The 22,267-nt window shown below is 42.3% G+C and overlaps 1 protein-coding gene across 1 annotated transcript; it reads right to left on the minus strand.

Moving 5' to 3' along the window:
* Positions 1-531: 531 nt before the first annotated feature.
* Positions 532-21,212, minus strand: IGSF22 (immunoglobulin superfamily member 22). Its single transcript, XM_074918642.1, is given in 30 exon segments — positions 532-700; positions 2,229-2,232; positions 2,857-3,080; positions 3,082-3,145; positions 3,989-4,157; positions 5,141-5,219; positions 5,657-5,729; positions 6,677-6,768; positions 6,770-6,854; positions 6,857-7,037; positions 9,476-9,575; positions 9,577-9,616; positions 10,719-10,784; positions 10,787-10,887; positions 11,810-11,988; positions 11,991-12,083; positions 12,085-12,140; positions 12,437-12,616; positions 13,828-13,969; positions 14,583-14,692; positions 16,479-16,691; positions 16,694-16,798; positions 17,080-17,329; positions 18,533-18,667; positions 18,895-18,977; positions 19,798-19,823; positions 19,984-20,025; positions 20,027-20,116; positions 20,824-20,947; positions 21,209-21,212. Coding segments are annotated over 30 exon segments (3,279 nt in total).
* Positions 21,213-22,267: the final 1,055 nt, after the last annotated feature.

Consider the following 22,267-nt stretch of genomic DNA (forward strand, 5'->3'; position numbering starts at 1 on the left):
CTTTCATACAATGCTGGCAAAATCCTGCCATTTCATAAAGAAAGTGAACAAATTTATCCAGTGCAGTGTCTGTGGTATCAGCAAAAAAAAGCACAAAGCTGTTGTCAGAATGCATCAGCTGATTGCTTGGAGATGCAAAATATGCCACAGGGGCAGGGCAAGCCTGGTTAGAGACTGAGAAATGGCCACAACTGCTTTTGAACCATCTAGGAAATTCATGAGACCTGCTAGCCAAAATATGCTATTTTAAGGGATCCAATACTGCCTTCAAGCAACTGAAGACAAATCTTGCTAACTTCAGAGGAAGACAAAGTCAGAGTTAGGCTGGTTTTTGGATGTGAAGGTAAGTTCTTATAATATGGCCCCTTCCTCTGTGGACAAGGAGGGGAGCCAAACCGGCCCAGAGAAGTGTGATCCACAGTGCCAGTCCCAGTAAGTGCACTTGCCCTGGAAAACAGCAGGGTGTGAACTAAGACATGAAATCTATGGTTAATCAACCTGGAGGGAATCACCCCCAACAAATCACAGGAGCTACCAATCTGACTTGCCACAGATGATCAGCTTGGAGCTGCAAGTTGTAGAGATCATAAGCAGACAGGTGCTACTTGTTGAGTTGAACCACAACTTAGACTTGGATGTGATGCTAATATTGCCCTTGTACAGGGTCACTGTTGGGTGGGGGTTGCTGATGAAAGCACAGCTCATGCAGAGTCATTGCCGTGACTCATGCTCTTGGGTTGGGGGATGAAACAGGAACCATAGTCCTTCCTGGGATACTCAAAGTCAAAACACTCTGCTGAGTGGACTGCTTTGCACTGCACTGTCTGTTGCACATGCAAACATGTAAACACAGAGCTGGCACCATCAAGATAGAGAGTCTTCTGCTGCACGAGTACAATCCAAAGAGCTCAGGTATGACATTTCATGACCTGGGCCGCCTTCTCCACCAGGGAAAACTAAGGGAGGAGGATGAATGAACAATACACCACATTACACTCAGTGTCTGATCAGCATACCTATCTCAACATGTAAACAAATACAAACTGAAAAGCAAGAGAGGAAGGAATCAGAAATCTCTTTCTCCCATTAATCTGCTATGCAACTGTAAGCAAGCAATTAATTTCTTTGTTTCTTGGTCTGTAAATAAGGTCTCAGGGTTTTGCTCCATGGGGATATATCGATGCCTTCTCTCACTAATGCCAATAAATTGTAAAGTGCTTTTGGATATTTGGCTCCCAAGGCACTTTAGAAATGCTTGATTAAATTACACTCAATTATAAACCAAAGCAGGTGATCTTGTAAAGGAAGGGATATTGTTCTGCTGGTGTTGCTCTGAGGCATTAATAGTCTACAGAATGCTCTAGGGGAAATCAAGGGGAACTACATGTGCAATTTAATCACCAGTGTCTGCTGTAAATCTTCCATTTTCAGCCTGTATTTAAACATATTTCTTGAAATCTTTATCATCTCCTTTTGCACTGACATGGGGTCCCATCAGGTAAATCCCCCGGCTCCTAAATGTAGCACTGTATGGCAAAGTTCTCTTATGAGACCTCACTCTCAGAAAGCAGCTTATCTCCTCAGAGTTTTTCTACCATCTCTCAGGTTTGTGCAAATAAACCTTGTGACTTGCCATTCATAATGAAGAATAGGAAATCCGTTAACATCTGCTCGTGTCCTGCTGTCCTGCCTGAAGACAGGCAGGCTGCTAGCAAGGGAATATTCAAGGGAATGCACTGCTCAAGGCACAACCAACCTCACTTTCCTCCATTTATTTTCCTCCTTTTATACTTGCTTATACAACCAGAAGTTACTGAAGCTATTTCAGACTCTGTAAAACCCAGGCCTAGATTACTTCCACACAAGAACACAACTACAGCCACGTAACTGGAAGTGCTCTTTCTCAGCTCCACAGGCAGCTGAAGTAACATACCTATGGCCTAGTTATACTGATCAAGGAAGGCTGATTGTTAAATACAAATACACAATTTGACACCTGATTACTCCTTTTAGTGTACCACTAATTCTGCTATTTTCATGTATTACTCATTACTCTTAATGGAATTACGACCTGTAGCAGCATATAGATAGGTTTCTGAAGAAATATATGCATCGTCCGATAATGTATGTTAATATATTAATATCTTGTAATAATACATTACATACATCTCACTATTCAGAGTAACTGCATTCTGCTTTGCCCCAGACTGGGCAGAAGGATCACTTACCATTCTGATTTGAGCTGGTGCATGTTTAGGTTTGTTTGGGAGTACTGCTAATGAGACACCCTTACCACTGATTAGGCCTGAGCAGGGAGCAACTGAACAAAGGAGAAGGTGCTTACCTGATGGGATGACCTCTGAGTGTTCAATGTGCTTTTAAGGACTTCCTATAGCTTCTGGCTCAGAAAGACTGTCACACAGTCTTCTACATGTGGCAGATTTTTTTTGCTTTTTGTCTAGGAAACAAATCCCAGTCAGACTGGAAATATGCTACAAGTCAAATGACTTGTAATTGCCAATCTTCTGTTATGTCAAGACATGATAATATCACTCTCCTTGTACATGGATAGCCCCTACTGTTTTGAATTTTAATTTAAACAGCATCTGTATGAACTGCTACGTAATGTGCTACACATATATGTAGTAAAGGGAAGCCTGATCCTGAAGAGATTGCCAGCAAATGGATGGGATAGGACGGGAGGCATCCTTGTGCCTATTCCCAGGGTGGGGACCTGAGGTGCAGAAATGGTTAGTGATATACCCAAGGCCACAAAGGGACGCTCAGCTTAGTCCACAGACTTGTGTACAAGAACACTCATTTTCCTCCAGCACTGTCTTGAATTTTTATGCTTACCTCTGCCTTTGGAGATGTACCACTGCTCTTATGAATCCAGAGGGTCAGTGTCCCCAGTGTCATTGCAGGCAATGACTCAGTAGAAGTATTTCCTCCCTGGCACCAGCCCTGTGACAGTGCAGTGATTGATGTAGACTTTCTCTGCAGCTGTGAACAACATGGCAGTAGTGACATCACATTTCAGGTCAGCATAATCAGTCTGCTAGTCATCTTCTACATCTGAGAATTAGGGTCACAGTGTTTGGGACTTCTTCAGCCAGCTGCAGATTAGTGGGTGGTCAGGGGAAATCTAAGAATTAATGAGCACATTTAAGTATTGGTCTCTTCTGTTTGGGACCGTCCCTCTATCCTTTACTGGGGCAAAAATTTTTTCACTTCAACTCCTCTCCTCCCATTCAAAGTCCCTCTGTGTCTAGGAAAGTACTTTCCTTAATTTCTTCTACCTTGAGCAACCTGAACATGAATTTGCCCTGTGTGTATAATTGCCTTCTGATGAAAAAGTAAGGCTGTTAGTTTTAAAAAGCACTCTTAAGAGATGACAAACACAAAATGCACTACAAAGGTCCCTAACCCCCAGCAGATCATTACAGTAATAGCAGTCTCTCCAAGGAGAAAGCCAGTCTGCCTCCACTTGGCTGTCACAGACCACCTGCAATGGAACTGATATCATCAGACTTCTGAGGGGACAGACAGCTGTGTTAGTACTGTTATAGGGATTTGCCCGATCAAATAATGGCCTGAAAAACAAGACAGCATTTGGGGATGGCTGGAGCAGTAACTGCTTCACCCTTTCCCTCCACATTGGACAGAGTGAGCAAAGCCCTAGTAGTACCTTCCTCATCCCTCAGCTCTGAACTGTGCTGCTCCCCTGCTTGACTCAGCTTGAAAGTGGAACTTGGGAAACACAGTGACAAGAGGTAGGAAAATCCTTTATGGCCAGGGACTCTTTCTCCTTTTGACTGTAAACATAAGATTTTGTCCCTCTCCTGTGGCATTTTTTGGATAAGATGTTTGTATGATTGGGATTGTTTGTTTTTTTCAAGGAAATTGTGTGACATTTCTGTCAGCAGAGGAATACCTCCTCTTGATACCCAGAAGTGACCAAGATGCTCAAGTTTGCTCTATACTGTACCTGCAACTTGCATTTGAATGTCGTAAAGGGCTTCTCCATAACTGTTCTTGAAAATGATCTGGTACAGATCAGAAACAAATTGCTTAGTGCTGTGGATAAGGACTGGGAATGGTTCTTGCCCTCCCTCTTGTTGATATGCCTTCTTTTTGCCAGGTGATGACGGGGAGCCCTGGCCAAGACAAACATGCAGCTATAATGTTCTGCTTCCTAACTTGGGTGGCAACAGAAACAAGTCATCCCTGAGCACAGAAGGGGTATCTGTGTCTACAGGAGCTACTTTTATATGATCTGCCTGATAGAAAAATATTTCAAGGACAACTAATCCTAGAGATTTGTTCAAGCTGTAAAAGCAACAGCAGGCTTTGTCCCCAGCAAAGTGCATAGAGCTTGGCTTGGCTTGGGAGATGCCACATAAACCTTATGCTCCAGTTCATTACTTTGATCATCTTGAAAGCTGAGGGAAAATAGCTGCTGTGATACAGATAAGTTTGTATAATTTAGACTGAGACATTCTTACACTGGGGCTGATTCTGCAAGGCACATCAGAGCCTCAGCTGATGCAGTAGTCTAGGCTTAAAAAAAAGGAAAGCAGAGAAACTGCCCTTAGCCTCTAAAGAAAAGAGCTCAACATCCATGTTAATAGAAATTGTACCTCAAAAAGGACAGTGCTGGGACCTCAAGCGTTGTCTTTACAACCCGATCACTCCCCTAGGTCACTCAAGGTTTAATCAAGAATGATTTCACTTCAGTTAGCACGAACTGTAGTTGCATGCTTGAAAAATTCTACTTCTCGTGATGAATCAGAGATGTTCCCCAATGTTTTATGGTTTGCTGAACACTGTTGTGCCAGCTGTAGAGGGCTGGGTTGTGCAGCTGACAAACCTGCGTGCACAGAAGTCCCTTACCACCACAGGGAGGCTTATAAAGATGAGCCATAAAAACTAGTGAGCAGTTATGCAAGACTTTGTGAACCTAAAGCACGGCATGAGTTTTCTCTAACAGTCAACTTCTTTTAAACCAAAGTGACAGCTCATGTGATAAAGGCCAAAGGACAACTACTGCCTCCGTAGCCCTGCAGTTGTATTTCACTGGATGACCAAGAAAACTAATTGCAGGATTTCTCCTCTGACAGGACACAACACAGAATCTCACAGGGAAAGCTGTATGAATGCATGGTGCTGTCCCAGCACAAACCACCATGTGGCTCTTCAGCCTCACAGTCGGATCAAACCTATGGGGGGAATAAAAGAAAAACAGACAGAGAGAAATTTAAAAAATTGAGAGTGAGAGACGGCACAGAAAAGTAAAGCAATTCTTCAGTCTGTTGAGTCATGCCTGGAGACTGGAAGAAAAAACCTTCAAACCATTTCAGCAGAAGGCAGTTAGTGTAAGGGTTGCAATGTTGCCAGCTCTTTTCCTAATGCCTGTACCACCAGAAGAGAAACATTAATGCCTCAGTGACCAACAGCTTAGTGATGAGCACCTATTAAGGACAACTTCAGGTGAGGCAGGTGGAACCATAACACTTAAAAATACTTCACGTAAAAAGCAAATAGGAACAAAGAAAAAGAAGAGGCAGCTTTAATGCCTCAGATTGTTTTACCGTCCACCTTCTGTCATGCACAATTTTGTATAATGCCCGTTTCCTATAAGACTTCTCGTCAGTACAGTACTGCATGTTGCCATTCCACACCAAAGAAGTTTGGAGTCTGCAGTCTCTCTGGAATTTTTTGGTGTTTCACTATTTGGAGATGTGGTAACAAAGCCATGCTGCACAGATGGGTTGTGTAATTACAAAGTGAAGACTGAGAAGAGAAGGAACCATTTTTTGTATCGGTCACCTAGATGTTGCTTTCTGAAACTTCCTCAGTCAAGCCTGAATGTCCTTCTACTCTATAGGAAACAGCGCTACATCACGACTCACGAATCATGCATCTTTTCTTGCTGGTGTTACTGCTACTGAGGGCAGTCAGCACCATGCTTTGTTACCTAAGAGTATCTTAGACATTAAAACTTTGAATTTCCTAATTAATAATTAAGCAATCTAAGTCCTAAATGATAAACATTCAAATACTTTAGTACCTCAGATAGTAAGCTCTCTAGAGAGGTCATGACACCTTCATTCTTAAGACATAATTACTGTCTTTGAAGCATGACTGACCTCTGATAATACCATTTCAACCTTAGCGTGCTGGCACCTCACTGTTCATCCCTTTCAAACCAAGCGCCTGAAAGAACTACAATCCTGCCTCAGTAGTACCATATTTACAACAAAATGGTGTTTCAAACACTATGATTTGCTGTAGTACCTACCCTCCTAACCCATACTCAAACCATAGTATCCATGACAGGAACCAGAGAATCTTCCAACAGTGACCTCTGTAATCACACGTAGGATGTGATGTGAGAGGTCAGACGGTGGAAGAAACAACCACCATTATACCTGACATTCAGGGGACAGCTCAGCAAGAAGGATGGCAGAATGATTTTAATTTGGCCCAAGGACTGCATAGTTTGTGCTGCTCTCCATCTCCTCTCAGCACCTCTGAAAACTCAGCAAAAAGAAGCAGAGCTGTGATGTTAAGAGTAATTTGATAACGCTTTACAAAACATGGTGTATGTTAAAAAAAAAAGAAAGAAACAGATGTTAGATGGGAGTTCCAGCTGGACAGATACTGCAGGTCTTACCGGAAGGTGGCACTGCTAGAATTCCTTCCTGTAACTCCACTGCTTCTCCCATACCAGCTTCATCCACAGCTCAGGTTCAGAAGTCGTATTTGTCTCTCCCGCAAGCCTCCCGCAGTTTAAATGGTACTAGAGGTAGTCATTATGGTGTGTTTTGTCCATTCTTTGGTGTCCTCAGTTCACATTCTAGTACATATCCTGACAGCACGTCTCCCTGGTCTGGTTCCTGCCAGGCTAATGATGTGCTGGAGTTGGAAAAATCCACCACCTTCAGCAGTCCCGGAGGCTCTGTGACAGCAGGAGAGCTGTGACACACCACTGTACCCGCAGGCCTGTGCTTGCATATGCGAATACAGAGCCGTTCCTATTTCAAGATGCCAAACCTGCAAGGTTTTAGTGTACAAGAAGACTTAATAAACATAGAGCAAATTCTGTCCAGCAAAACAATGCAGTTCCTAACATGGCACATATGTGTGAACCCTGTTCCAAGGTTGACTGTTTAATAAAAATCCTCCCAACGTTTGACATGGGACCATTTGAATTCAGCTTGGAAAGGGCACCTTCTATGAGCACTGACCATCACTCATTCTCCACACTTGTTTGGGAGAGGTGGCTATCATTAAAGATTTACTTCTGTCTCTTCCTAGCTAACGGGTGAGCTCTGTAGTACATTTCCTATGTGTCTTGTAGGGCTTTGACCGGCTTGTGTCTCTTATTGTTTAATAAATGTCTCTTAAGAGTCCTGTGTGAAGTGATCAGGTGCTATTTGGACTGCTTGGATTAGAGAATTTGCTTATTGGCTGAAATGCTGGGGCTTCAACCCCAAGCCCCAAATTAAGGTTGACATATGGGTGATTCCCACAGCCCTTCACAAAGGGGGGTGAGTTTGCCTTCAGGCTTCCCTCCAGGGTGGTGCCGGCCTGGCAGACAGAGCCATTGGGTAGATGAGCCCCGGGTGACTGCATTGAGTAACCCAAGGTCAGGTGTCCCACTGAGGGATAAAAGCTGGGAGCACTTGCAGGCAGGGGCAGTGTCTGTGTGTGACGTGGATGCCCTGTGCAGAGTTCCCCGTTGGGGAAGGACCTCCCGCCTCCCTGGGACTGGGCTCCAGTCAGGTCTGGCTTTTGTAAACGTGGGCCGTGTAGAGATTCAGTATGTGGCTTCCTTGGTCTTATGTGTTTGGCTTGTTGACCTGGTTGTCTCCTATCTGTCTCCCATCCCTTCTATGGGAGACTGCATTTCACCATTTATTCCACCCATTGTTGGTCGTGCAGTGTCGTTGTTGGGATCATTGGGATTGATGATGATTATGTATAACCTGATTGACTTGTTTGTACCCCCAGCACTCACCCATGTACTGACCCTTTTGTATCAAATACAATTTGGTTGTTGGTTCATCCTTATGCTGGCTGTGTCCTTTATGCTAGGCCTGATAATTGGCAAAACACTGGCTTGCAAGATCCTGTTAATGTTCTTCAAGTTTATTTGCCAAAGATTACAGTACCCCTAACTAATAGTAATTTTTGAAAATACAGATCTTGCTTTTTGCTTTTTAGTCCAACTTTCAGCAGTCTAGTTAGATCTCCATAATATGTAAGAAAAGCAAATGATATATTAAAAATCTGTATGTTTTTAATCAAATGAATAGCGAGTTGTGTATCCAAATCCATGTCCTGCTCTGAAAGTCTCAGCTGAAATGCAACGACCCTCCCCCTGCTGCCCCAAACCAAAAAAGTAAACCAGTGCAGCATGCCGTGACAAATTTGATGCTAATGGCTTTTATACAGAACACTCATATAAGCACACCAGGGTCATAAGGAATATGGTGCATATGGACAGTACATATCTGCCTAGGCCTGATGTGAAATAATGCAAAGTCTTCAAATAGGAGAAGAATCACAGCTTTGGGCTTTAAATTGGTTTTGTGTTGTCTTCTGATGTAAAGCAACATAAATGCTTTCCCATCTGAGTAACTATTTAACCTCAAGGCTCTTGTCTACTATATAGAATTCTCTCACTTTTAGCTATACTGCCTTTCACACTTGGCCTGTTTATTTTCTAAGTTATGTGCAGCTACTAAGGCCCACTCCTGTATCTATTACAAGATTCCATAGGTAGTTAAAGATACTTATTGATGGCCTCTGACAGCCTTTTTGGTTTTGGTCATATAGACTAAAAATTCTCTATAACTAGCACAAAGTAAGATCTGCCCATTTCAGCGTTTCTGAGGCTACTGTAATCCTTTGGAGTTTGTCTGTAATTTTGATCAGAATTAGGCATGGAATCTTTACTACTAAAAATCCAGTATTCAAATAAAAGGATGTAAGCAACTTTCATGAATTCCACAAGAGTTTTCTCTTCTTTTAAAAGGGCTGATGAGGGACTGATGAAAGAAGCATAGTAACATGTATGAGAAATTATTTTCTTTACCATATATTAGGGCCTTTGGCAACTTACATGTGTACATTAAATACTACATATAGTATATAGATATATATACATCTGTACCTCAGAGCACCTTTATCATGTTGATCTCTGCTGTTTGTATATATTCAATTCCCTATGGGTGGGAATCTCTTACTGTGTCCTTAACTTAATAGTAATGCATTTTAAGAGAATAATATCACACTTTCAGGCACTTAAAATGTAATTACATTTATAACCAACAGTATTAAGGCTTTAGTTAAGCTGGAAACATAATGCACTCCATTACATTGAGCCAGACTGGAACTGCCACATTCCATTAAACTCATAAATGCATAGAACTATCACATACATGTTTAGGAAAACTAGACATTAAACAGTGAAAGAAACATAGTGATGGGATCCTTTGCAACAAGAGGTTGAGGGCATGCTGAGAAGTCCAGGGCCTACATGGTTCACAGCCATCACATGGAACTCATTCTGTATCCTCCAGAAAACCACCCACTTTGAATCTGGTACCTAGAGACACACATGTTGCAATACCACAACTCTCTAATCACCCATAAAAATGTTCCCAAGTGGTCACTATTTTTTTTTAATTGCTTTTGGACTGAGATAAACCAAGAAGAAACTTCAGCTCACAGACTGCTGTAGAACAATATAAATTTCAGGGGTTCAGGGAACCCCTTAACTAGGTCTAAACCTTTACTTCGCCAGTGGTCTGCTCCCTTTTCACCTCTCTCATCCTAAGGAGGAGACGGAATTTTGATGCAAAATATGCTTTTTTTCTCTTATTATATGCTTTCCACTAGATTATGGTATATAGCCTGGTATAATCATACATGCTGGGAGAAATATCTTTGTGTCTTGCTCTACTGACTTCAGTGGGATTTCCCATGATGTAATGAACTCCATAGAGTGGCCAAGCCTTCCAAAATCTAGCCTTCAAGCAAGGTTAAACTTCCAATTTTGAAAAAAACATCAGGAATTGAATAATTTGCCTTAAGAAATGTTTCTATTATTTACCGTGAGTAATATTGGTGCTGTAAGAAGCATATTTTTGGATAGTGTCAACGATCGTAACTTAATTAATATGGAAGTCCAACATTTTGAATGAGACAGAGGAAAGACTCCAAAAAAGAACCAAAATATTAACAGAAGAGGAAAAGCAAAAGTCTCGTTAGTCAGATGCTGCTGCTGATAGGAACACTCCCATGTGTCATACAAGCTGTGCTAAGCATGGATCATATGGTTGCTATCTGATGGATACAACAAAATCAGCCACTTGTTCAATTCAGTTCTGGCCTAAGTCAGGGAAAAGCAGTCACATGTAGATAGAGGAAAGTAAAATATAGATGCTTGAAACTAGGCACCCAAATCCATAGGTGTGACTTTCAGAGGTGTTGAGTGTTCTGCCCTCTCATTGTTGCTCGTGGGTATCAAGCCCTTTCTATTGAGGGCTGAAAATATCACTTTGAACAGCATATGTCAAAATGTGTATCTTGATAGATGTCATGATGAAATTCTCCTTGATTAATCAATACTTTGTCAGGGGTTTTTTCCATTCAAAGCTTATCTAACTTTCCTTCAGCCTACACAAAACAGATAATCGTGCTCTGACCTTGGACTGGCTCCTTGGTGGTTAGGACACAAAGATTGCTGCCCTTCTTCCTTTTTTCTGTGAAGAACCTTGCACAGGGGAGCCTCCATTCTGGGCTGGGGAGTTCCAGGTGATGGTGACAGCTTCTTTAGTGATATCTACAACTTCAGGCTGGGGCACCTTGGAGGCCCTACACAGAAGAAAATCAAATTAGCACAGTACAATCATAATCCATTGACTTCAAAGTGTATGTGTTATATACGTGTGTATAAATATATATCTATGTATGTATAGCAAGAAGTCAAGGAGGGTAATTTGTATGTTTAGGTTTATTCGTGGCCAAAACCTTTTTCTACAGACTTGTTCTTTGCCATCTACTTCCCTTTGTCATTTTGAATGTTGAAACATTTCAATTCTTGCACTTACTCTGAAAATGAGCTCCTTCTGCAATGACATAACAGAGCAGCTCAGAAATGCCTTCCCTAATCCATAAGAAGTTTGGACAAAAATGCTGTTTCAGATGAAAAATGATGTGTTACTTCAAGTTGGTAATTTTCTTCCTGAAATGTTTCAATAGGCCAGACTTGATGTTTGCAGTATATCTTCTGTGAGGGTCTTGGGGAAAGGGGACTTCAAATCTCCTTTCATTGGGGATCCCAGTCCATAAAAGAAAAATAGAAACAAGAGGTACCTGAACTATAATTCCCAGAAGAAGTTCAGCAGTATTTTCTAAGCAAGTTAGGTTTTGGTTGATATATTTTCTTTTTTGGCCACAAAACAAAATGGTTTTAAGCATTCCCTTTTAAATTATCTTTTCTACTCCCCAACAATATTTTGCAAAGAAAGCCACTTTCCATTTCTGCCGTATCCCACTAAGCTTACGTAACTGACACCAGAACAGTGTGCTGGTCAGTCCTCTCTTGTGGCCAGTCCATGTCAAGGGGTTTCTGAGTCCACAAATACTTGCAGTAGGAGGACCTGAGTATTTGTTTGTTCCTGGTTATCAGCCAAAGCACAAGGCAGCTTCTAAGCTCTGTCCTTCGAGTTTCAGGGGACAGTGTTCTTTTGGGGACTGGCAAGGAGGAAGAGGACAAAATGATGGGAAGTGGGACTGTGAACCCACATTAAAAGCAGGTTTTCCAGCAAAAATTTCTTCTGTTTCTAGGGGCTTAATGAGGCCCTCAGAATTGATGGCATGCATGTTGAATTAGGTTTTCCCTTCCTCCACCTTCTCCATAGCAAATATGGCTTAGTTGCTCTCTGCCACCCCTGCTTTGATCAGCAATTTTTTTCTCCAACCATCCTCCTCTTGATGACAAAGTGAGTCACCTGCTTTCCTCCACTGCTTTTGGGTGCTTTTTATCTCATTTTACATTTTCCCTGTGTGTTGCAGGAACTCTGCTTTCCCCTGTGGGGGTTCTGGTTTGATTGCAGCATGAGCAGCTGACCAGAGTGACAGGGAGGGCTATTATTTAGAGGGTCACATCCACTCACAGTGTAAATCAGTGTAGATTACAGCAAACTAAACTGACTAGAATCACTTGATTTGATAACTCAGTCTGCCTCACTGCAAGATTTTTAAAGAGAAAGTCTGAATTACAGTGTCTGTAACCAAACATATGTACCAGTGATTGTCCTATTATAAAATGATTAATTTAGGACCTACCAAAAAAGTTGAGGTAAGGATTGTCAGAAGCTGAGCCACAGTGAATTTTCAGGTTTTGATGTAACACAGTCACTGGTTTTCTCCATCAACACTTTTTCTTCCTCTGCCACCTCAATACCATCTTTGAACCATGTGACTTTAGGCACTGGCTTTGCCTTGAAAGGCACCTTGATGCTTGCTGTATGCTTAGTCTTCACAGTAACGTTGTGTGCAGCAAAAAGCTCGAGGACAGATTCTTCAATAACAGGAGAATCTGGAAAGAACAGAAGACATTTGAAAGCTGCAGCTACAAATATAGCTTGACATCTTTCCCATGTCTGCGAGTTCCCAGAAAAGGTGGTCCAAAGCAGGGCCCTTCATACACTCCTTCATGTTTTTACTGTAAGAATTCTGTATTTTGTGAAAGACTTCAGGGACACTCAAAATATTCAGTGTGTTTTGATTCAGTTAATCTAGCTCTGTTTCTTGTACAGGGAGCTGGCTGCCCTCCTTTAGCGGTTCAGCTCAGCAGAAAAAGAGGGACCTCTGGGAAATAGCAAGCCCCAAAGCTCCTCATGTCCCTAGGGCCTGGAGATTTGATTCCAGGCAGTTTCTCAGTTTTGCAAGGCACAAGAAGGAGCCCTTTGTGCTGTTCTCCCTCGGCCACTCTATGATATGTATCTATGATCATGATAAAGATAGCAGAGTCAAATTAGGTACTGCTTGTAAAGAAAATGCTTGCTCAATTGTTACAGAGTGATATGGGAAAATGATAAGGATGTCTTGCACCACAGTAAAATAAATAACTAGGTACCTAAAGATATTTGGTGATTTTCCTTTTGTCACACAACATGTATATTTAGAAATTATTATCTCCTGCTGAAAGTCCTAAAAAGGCATTAAAAAAATGTATTCTTGAATGCAGGAAAATCAACCTTCCCTATACCAAAGCTTTGCTGTGGATGGGTTTTTACCGCAACACAGGTGTGATAAATACTCAGTGTTGCAGGCACAGCATCTTTACTGGTGTGTCTGCCCTGCTGTCGGGGCAGCGGTACCTACCCACCTTGCCTTGATGCAGCGGACAGGAAGGTTTAGTTCCATGCTGCAGACGCGTCCGAAAGCCCATCTGGCGCCATCTGGCTGCCAAGAGCCGAGTAATACACATATTTATATATTTCTATATTTCTATATATAATGTCAGAAAAGGTGTTTTTCTTGTTGCTCATGACAACGTTTGAAGTAAAGGCTCAGACCAAAATTCTTGATCACTGATTTATAAACAGAGGAACCTAAGCTTAGTCACTTACTGTCAATTTTCTCCCCTCACGGAACAAAGCAGCAGAAAGAAGAGGTTTTGCTCATGCACATAGATAAGCCTGTAAATGGTACAGGCCCAGGTGAGGAGACCTGGTGAAGCAGTGGTTCTGCAAGTGTTTGTGCACACCTGGTAAAGAGCAGTAAGTAAGGAGATGGGGTGGCTACTGCCAATGGCAACTGTTGCTCCAGTCTCTGCCCCCTTGGCACAGAACGTCCATCTCCCTTCACACTCCTCTCCCATTCTGTCATTGATGAGTTTGCGGATGACTCCCTGCTTCACAATCCAGATCCTTTTCATGTCCTTAATGTGCCAAGAAGATTGAGGCAGGAAACAACCCCCTTTGCAACAAACACCATCTCCAACCCTGTCTCTGAAATCCCTGACCAGAGTTTCCTGGTCTAAGATGACCAAGCTGTCAGTATTTCTAGCTCCCACTCTGGTACAATGCTCTGTGATCTGTGGACAAAATGAATTCAGTGTTATGTGGACAGAGTGATCTCTGCGTCTGCCTCGATGAGCCACATGGCATGTATCAAAGGGTGTGTATCAGCATGCAAAGGATATGTTTACTGATTACTCTGAAAATCAGAGACGGGGAGAAGGAGAAGGGTGAGTGGTGAGAAGCCAACCTTGTGGGAAAGAATGTGAATCTACAGGCTGAGAAAATGGTTTAGCAAACATGAAAGCATCTTTACAGAAGACTGGGAAGGAAAATTTTGAAAAAGCCAAGATCCAGAGCCAAAACTTAGCCAAAACTGAGACTGTACTACACTGGGAAAGATTAGATGTCCATCTGTCTGTGCATAGTCAGAAGCCCTTGTATCAACACCCGGCCAAGTCCCACAGCAGTTATTTGGAGAAACTTCCCACTAGGGTTTTGCAGTCTTTCATTATACTGATGACACCATGGGCATTTTATCTATTTACCATCCTTGAGCCATATTCCTTCCACCTTCACATCATTCACAACAGCACAGCATTGGGCAGGATCCCCAATTAGAGTATGAACATCACACACACACACACACACTCTTCATGATTGGAAGTGTCTCTGGAAGAAATCCCAGTGGAAGCATGTGAACAGAAAAACTGTGCAGAATGATTGTCAACTGAGCACTTCAAACACAAAGGAGGTATTTAACGGCAGGGAGACCTCCTAACAAAATGGACAGGCCCTCAGGATGAAAGCAGTTTAGTAAATTGGACATCTTGGGAAGAAAGTGGGATGGAGAAAGGCTGTTCCTAAGTAGTTTTTGTTCTTCTTTATGTGTGTTCACTGAAGGGAATACAGCTATAGGAATCCAAAAGCTGAAGCAGAAAACAGCCTCTTGGCACTGCTCCAGACCTTTAGCTGGTCCAGAGGAACTGTCAAACCAGCCAAACACTTCCTCTACTGCCTACATAATATTTGTATCCAAACTCCACATGGGGAATGATGCATCTGTAACTAAGGCACCAAAATGCAATTCCAGCGTGCACAGGAATCAGAGGCAGCTCAGCCACGGCTTTCCAGGTTACCTGTGCCACAGAAGTGGTTCCTGTCCCAGAGGAGTGCTCAGAGAAGGCGCCTGCCCCACACTGTCCCTTCAGGCCCTCCCGGCCCCAGCCCACAGAGGGCACTCACAGGCCTGGCACCCATCCTCCAGCAGCCAGGGCTTCCTTGCCCACCACCAGCCACTCTCAACCCTGGCCACAGAATTCTCACCTGGCTGCACAGCTGGGAAGCCCAGGGTTGGGGATGCCATTGAGAAACTGCTCCCTTCTGGCCTGTTTTGGGAAAACAAAATGAGAAATACATGGCCAACATGGAACTAATGGAGTGGCCTCCACCTGTCTGCACACCAGGAAAGGGTTTGTGGGGCATCATCTGACACGGAAAATGCAGAACTATTAGGAAGAGACCAGCCTCACAGAGACACCTGTCGGGGATGGGCGCGACGGCAGATCAATCCTCCACATGAGAAAATCTATCTGACCTCACAGCTGAGCCTCTTTTGGCCCCTGAAGTCTCCTTACTGTGCTACCAGCTGAATACTCAGTTGTTCCTGAACCTGTGACAGATGCACTAATATAATTTTATCCTCCTTCCATGCAGTTCATTTTACAATGGTCTTAAAATGCTGTACTTTATATGGAAGGCACCTGGGCATATCTCAAAGCTGGTCCACATCTAACAGAAGTAATCTAAAATACTAACAGCCACTAAAATCCATACTCTGAACTTGAAATTCTTCTCCAGCCTAATCTGAGAGCATGTAGCTGAGCTTTCCAATTCTTCCTCCTGCTCTTAGCCTTGTGTCTTTCTGTAAAGATCACAGACTTAACTTTACAGCATTAATAATGCTACTGCAATATTAATTCACAAATGTGATATTACATATTTACCAGCCTCATATTGTGCTGCTGGTCCTCAGCAGACTGCAGTCAAATGTCCCATGGGTTGCTTTAAAGAATCAGGATAAGAATTCATTAGGACATCTTTGATTAAAATAAAAAAAACATGGTACACTTTTTACTAGGCTGGTTTAGGTGACATGTACAAGGACTTAAATGGAAGATATACTGCTTTATGTTTCTACCGCTTTATACAGCAAAGGGAAGTCCTTTATTATTACCTTCATGCTACCAAGAGGGGGCACAGACTAGTGGCTTACTCCATGTTAAATAATAAATAGACTGCAGAGCAGTGTTATTTCTCAGCAGTTTCCTAGCTGTTATAGCAAAGCAGCACTGTTCCTCAGCAGAGTTCACTGAAGAACAGTGTGAAGACTACTATTCCTCCTCCTCCTCCCTCTCTTGAGCTATTCACACTTACCTGCCACAGTTGGGCTGGCACTGCTGCACTGCTCATTAGAGTCCCTGCCTGCCATCGCTGTGCAATCTCCTGAGTCGCTCAGCTCGGCAGCATTAATGATAGGCTCTCTGCTCTTCCTTTCATGCTTCGTGGTGTACTTAGGAGACCCCTCAATCACATGTCCATTCTTCATCCCCTTCAGGGTGACATCTTCAGAAGTCAGCACATACTTTGGCAGGCTTTTGTCTTCTTTCTCACTTGGGTGTTCTTAAGATTGACAAACTGAATTGGAACCCCGGGGAAAGGGTTGACAAGCAAAAATGGCACATGCCAGCAAGCACCTTATAAATCAAAACAAGTGGCTTTGCCTTTGCAGGATAGAACACCGGCTCCTCTGCAGTAGAGATTTCAGGCTTGGGACTTCACTTCCAGTGTGAAAAGGAGGTCTTGATGCTCCTCTGCTTGCCCATCCACAGACTAGCTTTACGAGACTGCAGCTCCCAGTTTTCTCAGCCCAGGTTCTGGGGTTTTGTGTTTTAGCTTTATGATTTTGCAGCTCAAACCCTGCTATCTTGCATTTGATACACCCACCGCCCAAAGAGGCTTACTTTGCATTACTTACGATCAATGAAGAGCAGAGTGTCCTGCACTAGATCTCCAGTCTGAACACTGAGTTCTTTAAAGTCACTGGACTGAATGCCTTTTGTTTTCACAGTGTGGGCCAATCCATCATCAGATGTGGTAATTTTATCCTTGACATGATGCTTCAACTCCTTCCCATTGAACTTCTAGGTGAAGTTTTGCATTTTCGTTGGCAGGTGGATTTCAAATGCTGCTGTCTGTCATTCAGTCATCTTCAGTGGTTTCAGTTCTGTCAGGAGTTAGGGGCCCACCTGTGAAAATATCAAAAAGACAAACATTCATTCTTTTATTTTTAGTTTCTGATCTCTAATTTCCTACACTAAATAGCAAAACGTCAGTGAAGTCATTTTGGTTTCTTTCTTGAGTGGCAGCAAAAAGATCAATTAATTCCTTCAGCTTCAGTAGAAATTAAGCTAACTAGGGTTCATAATGTTCAGTAAAAGTTGCATGTCATCCTATAAAGCTGATTACCAACAGACACACTGCTTTTCTTTTCAGTTCTTCTGTCTTAGCTCTGCTTTTTTTCCTCTCCTTTATTGTAGGTCATTGAAAAGTAAATGGTTTCAGGCAACTGCAGATAACATCTACCAGCATACCTAGAACCACGTGCCAAACTTAAGGAGGACTGGCATTTTCCTGTCTTATCTGTCAAGAATGCTGCAGTGCCTGGCACAGGATCACTATTTGGCTTAAGGTAATCTACCATGCTACCAAACAGCATGTGCCCAAGTCCTGCTAAGGCCCTTATCAAAAAGCTAAGTAGTATACTTAAAAAATGGTACTTATGGCAAAGCTTATCTTTAAGAGATGGTCCTAGTGCAATAAAAGGTAAGGCAGGTGGGCAGCATTGCTTTTACTGAGCACTGATTTAAAGAAAGTTTGCTGTATATAATGTGGTTGGATTTCTTTCAAACAGCAGACATACATTTGGCTGCCTGCAGGAAGCACAGGCAGATGAAAAAAGATCGTTCTCATTATGCCCAGGCCCATCCACTCACTCCCAAGCCCTGTAACATTGAGCAAAGTTCACTTCCACCAAAAGGACAGTGCCAAGGTGCATTTTATCATTTCCATCTTTTCCACTAAAACTGGTCCAAATTCAGTAGTGACTCACACCCCTGCCACACTGACGTCAGTGGAGAATTTGGCTTATTATGTGTAATAACTAGGCTTCAAACTGAAATCTCCTATCTCATGAAAGGTATTTTCACATGGGTGCTCTGGTAATTGTGGGTTGGTTTATGACTTCTACAATGTTAGATTTCTGTTTGAGCCGAAAAAGTCCAGTGATTGTTGCTAAGACGTGTAAGAAAATAAAGTAGGTCACAGTTTGGTCCACCAGTTTTGACCCTCAAATTTGTCTGCAAATGCTGACACTGTACACAGAACCTTGTGTATCTGAGAACAAAGACTCCCTATCCCTCTCAGCGAACAGGGAGTTTCTTGTTGGCCACAAGAGGACTGTAGGTGCCTAGGTCTTTCAAATTCACACTGCTGATGGACAGCAAATAGTTCATACCCATATGATTCACAGCATTTTTTCTCAGGGAATACAGGGAACACAAAGGCTTTTCCCCAAAACAAGCACAATGTTTGCACCTTTGGAAACATGTTTGCAGTTGACAGAGAGGGCAAGGCATAAAGTGCTCAGTATAAAGTCAGCAGGGGGTAGATTCTTTCATCCTGCTTCACCCCACTCGCAGCAAATCTGTTCTGCAAAGACTCCATATTTAACTTGAAAATTCTTCCAAGCTTAGTTGTTAGTAACTGGTCTAAGTCACTAGTCAAGCCATACCCCTAGAGTTGTGATCAAGGATAGTGTGTAGATGACATCAGTGTGGGTATTGGAAACTACACACCTGTAGTTACCTGTATCATCTCAGGAGAAGCATTCAGATTGGGGAAATAAAAAACACCATAGAGAAAGCAGTAAGAAAAAGCTCCACACAGGTTGGGGTAGTGGGGAGTGGATATGGCAAAAGTATTAGTGGATTCCTCTTTTTATTTGTGTTTAAAGTGTTTTGTTTTGTTTTAATCACTAACAGAATTGACCTGTTGAAAATGCAGAATCTCTGAGGGCAGAAATTTTGAGGCCAAATCCAATGCTTCCTCCTCCCCTAACGATCCCTCACAACCTTCCCAAAGCCCCAGAAACACACAGAAGTCTTCCCATTGACAGTGATGTAATTGGGATCAGGATCATTCTTGCCCTAAGAGAGCAAAATGAAGCAACATTTCTTCTGAGAGTCATCCTTTTATTCTGGTGCTCTGCGCTGGAAGTATTACCCCTGAACTGCATAAGCAATAGAGAGAGCAGAGGAAGGTGAATGGAAGCTGTTGGACTTCAGAGTACTGTAGGAAAAGACAAAGAGAGTTTGACCTGCCCCAGCTGGCAGACTTCTAAACAAGGACTGCCTGAGAGAAGAGGTGAATTAGAGTGGACTGAAAATTAAGGAAAGGGGAGAGAAAGGGACACAGCATGGGAAGCAAGGAAAAGAACAGAAGGGGCGAACTTCTGCAGCCATGGGACATCACAAATTAAACAGGCTTGAACTGGGACACATGGCCTGAATAATATTATGAATTATTAAGATTTAGCATTGGTTTTGCCTGAATGACACACTCTTGTGTCGTATTAGGGCCTCCCTATGCTAAATACAAAACTAAATAACAAAAATAATGGGTCCTGCTGAGATACTCTTTTTCTGTTGAACAAACACTGCCCTATAAACACACAGTAGCATCTGAAAATAGCACTACTGCAGTAGGTTGACTGCAAATGGAGACATTTTTATTGCTGCTATAGTGCATAAGTTTTTCCTTTTTACAGTTTTTATTGTGGGAATAGAAAAAAAAAGATAACGGCAAGAAAAAAAGGTGTTACCTTAGAACATACTTCTTAAAAATACTGTCAAAAACATTCTGGATCCTTCTATTGGTACCCACTCTCCCTTTTCCATGTTACATTAGGCTTTGGTTTACTTTTAACTTTAGCTCAGGATATTGCTTTGTCTCCCAAAATTCCAGAAGAAACACTGGAATTAATGAATGAATGAGTAAAGTGGGACAGGGGCCTGTTACCTACTTTCTCTGTTTGGGTTTATTTTAAATGCATGGTTTCTTTTCCTGTCTGCTTTATGGAGGAGACTAGATTAACCTTGTTTTACTTTACTCACTGTACTCATCACAACTTTATATCCATCACCATTCTGTGAATGAAATCTGTTCACCAGCAGTGCTCTGCACACTGACAGGATTGATTTCTGCTATATAATGAAAACTCATATGATCTTTCTGTCACTTTAGATAGTCACAGATCAGTCATATGGGAGAGATTATACATGACAGAAAGGCTTATTTACTTATGCATTAAAGGTCACAATCTTCCAGCCCCAGCCAAATCATTCCATCATGAGTTTTGCATAAACAAGAACTGCTGTATTTAAATCATTAAGGACAAATTTCCAGCAGCTAAAACGAACAGTGCCTTTCCCACCGATTTTGACTGAACCATGACAAATCTCTAAAAACAGTGAGGATGGGTATAGGTAACTGCAGTTTGCACCTGTTTTTGTTTACCACTCTTTCAGTTGTAGAAGATGATGGACTGTTATTTCCTTCCATGAGGTGGGCAAATACAACTAAGAGCACCTGAATATGCAGTCAATTGTTGCAGGTACTAGGTAAAGAACTGTCTTTCACCAGAATTTGTTGTTACTCACCATCAGGTGTTGTCAGTAGACAAGGTTTTTCCACAAATTCAGGAATGCTTTCTCCAGCAAGGATCTCAAAGGAGCACATCACCATGCTAAAAGACTCCAATAAGGCAGAAGACTTCCTAGAAACAACTTGTTTTGTTGGGGAAAAAATATGTTAATAAAGCAGAACAAAGAGGTACTGTTTGAAGTATTTATTTACTGGGAGTGCGAAAGAACAGATGTAACAAGAAGCCCTGAAACATAAAGTTACATGGAGAATTGCCCTAGTTAGTTAAAACCCTTGGGAGGGAGAGGTTTCTGCAGCAGGGAAGTGCCAGATGTCCATAGGAGAGTCCTTGCTTCTTTTGTCTTTCTGCAGGCTTTTGGGCAAGTAATTTGTGCTCTCTGTACCCATCTTGTCATCTACACAATGCGAAAACTGGTCTGCCTTGCTGCACAGGGGTTAGATATCATTCAAGAAAGGTATCAAAACTGGATGTATCAAAGGCCCAGTAGGACTTACTCTGTTCTGCAAGAGCTGTAGTAAGCTCCTGAGTGCTGCTTATGCTGTATGTCTTGACAAAGTGTAAGACTAATCCTCCTCATTTAAACTGTTCATTTCAGGAGGCTCCAAAGAGCTGCATTTTTCTATTAGAATGAAACCATTCAGTTTGCTTTTATAAGAACTAGTTCTTCAATTCAGGTAAAACTATTTTTTTTTCCAGCCAGACTAACTACTAAGAAGCTGGCCCTGAATACTCATTTCTAACAGCTTCATGCAAACACCTCACTGGAACCGAGATATTTTTCTGTCATTAAAAGGTCTCTGTTCTACACCAGGAATATCAGTGGAAACCCTACTAGCAGCTTGGATTATTCCAGTTTATTAGACTATTTCATTTCACTTTTACCTAACCAAGGACCACCCCAGCTCCCCAGCTCTCCTAAGTGTATCACATACAGTGGGATATGGGAATGCTACAAGGGCCTGTGCACACTGCGCATCACCGAGGGAAGCAACGTGACCATACTATGGGATAAAATTTGGTCACCATGTAGCCTGTTTCCAGTGGGGCCTCTGCTGCCTATAGCTACGCCAAGACTGGTCCGAGTATGGGAGGCAGTTTGGAGAAAAGGGACTATTCGATTCTAGTCCTTTAGGAATGGGTGCTGGCATCTAGAATTCTAGCTCCCTAGTTTTAAAAGGTTTTTCGTGGCAAGACAGATACAGTAAGGAATGGTAGTCTCTGACACAGTTGTGCGCTGATGAAGGATTTTGGGGCAGAAGGAAATCAACCTGAAACACAAGCCTTTCCAAGATTTGGGGGCACAAATGATAAAAGCTATAATTATGCACTGCAACCTAGAATATAGTGTCACAGGGACATATGACCTTGAGACTTTGCTTTGTTGCCAGCAGAAATTATAGCTATGCCAAAAGTGCTCTGTTTTGGGCATCCTCCCAAGGAG

The sequence above is a fragment of the Athene noctua genome, chromosome 14, assembly GCF_965140245.1.
Source record: "Athene noctua chromosome 14, bAthNoc1.hap1.1, whole genome shotgun sequence".
Lineage (NCBI taxonomy): Eukaryota > Metazoa > Chordata > Aves > Strigiformes > Strigidae > Athene > Athene noctua.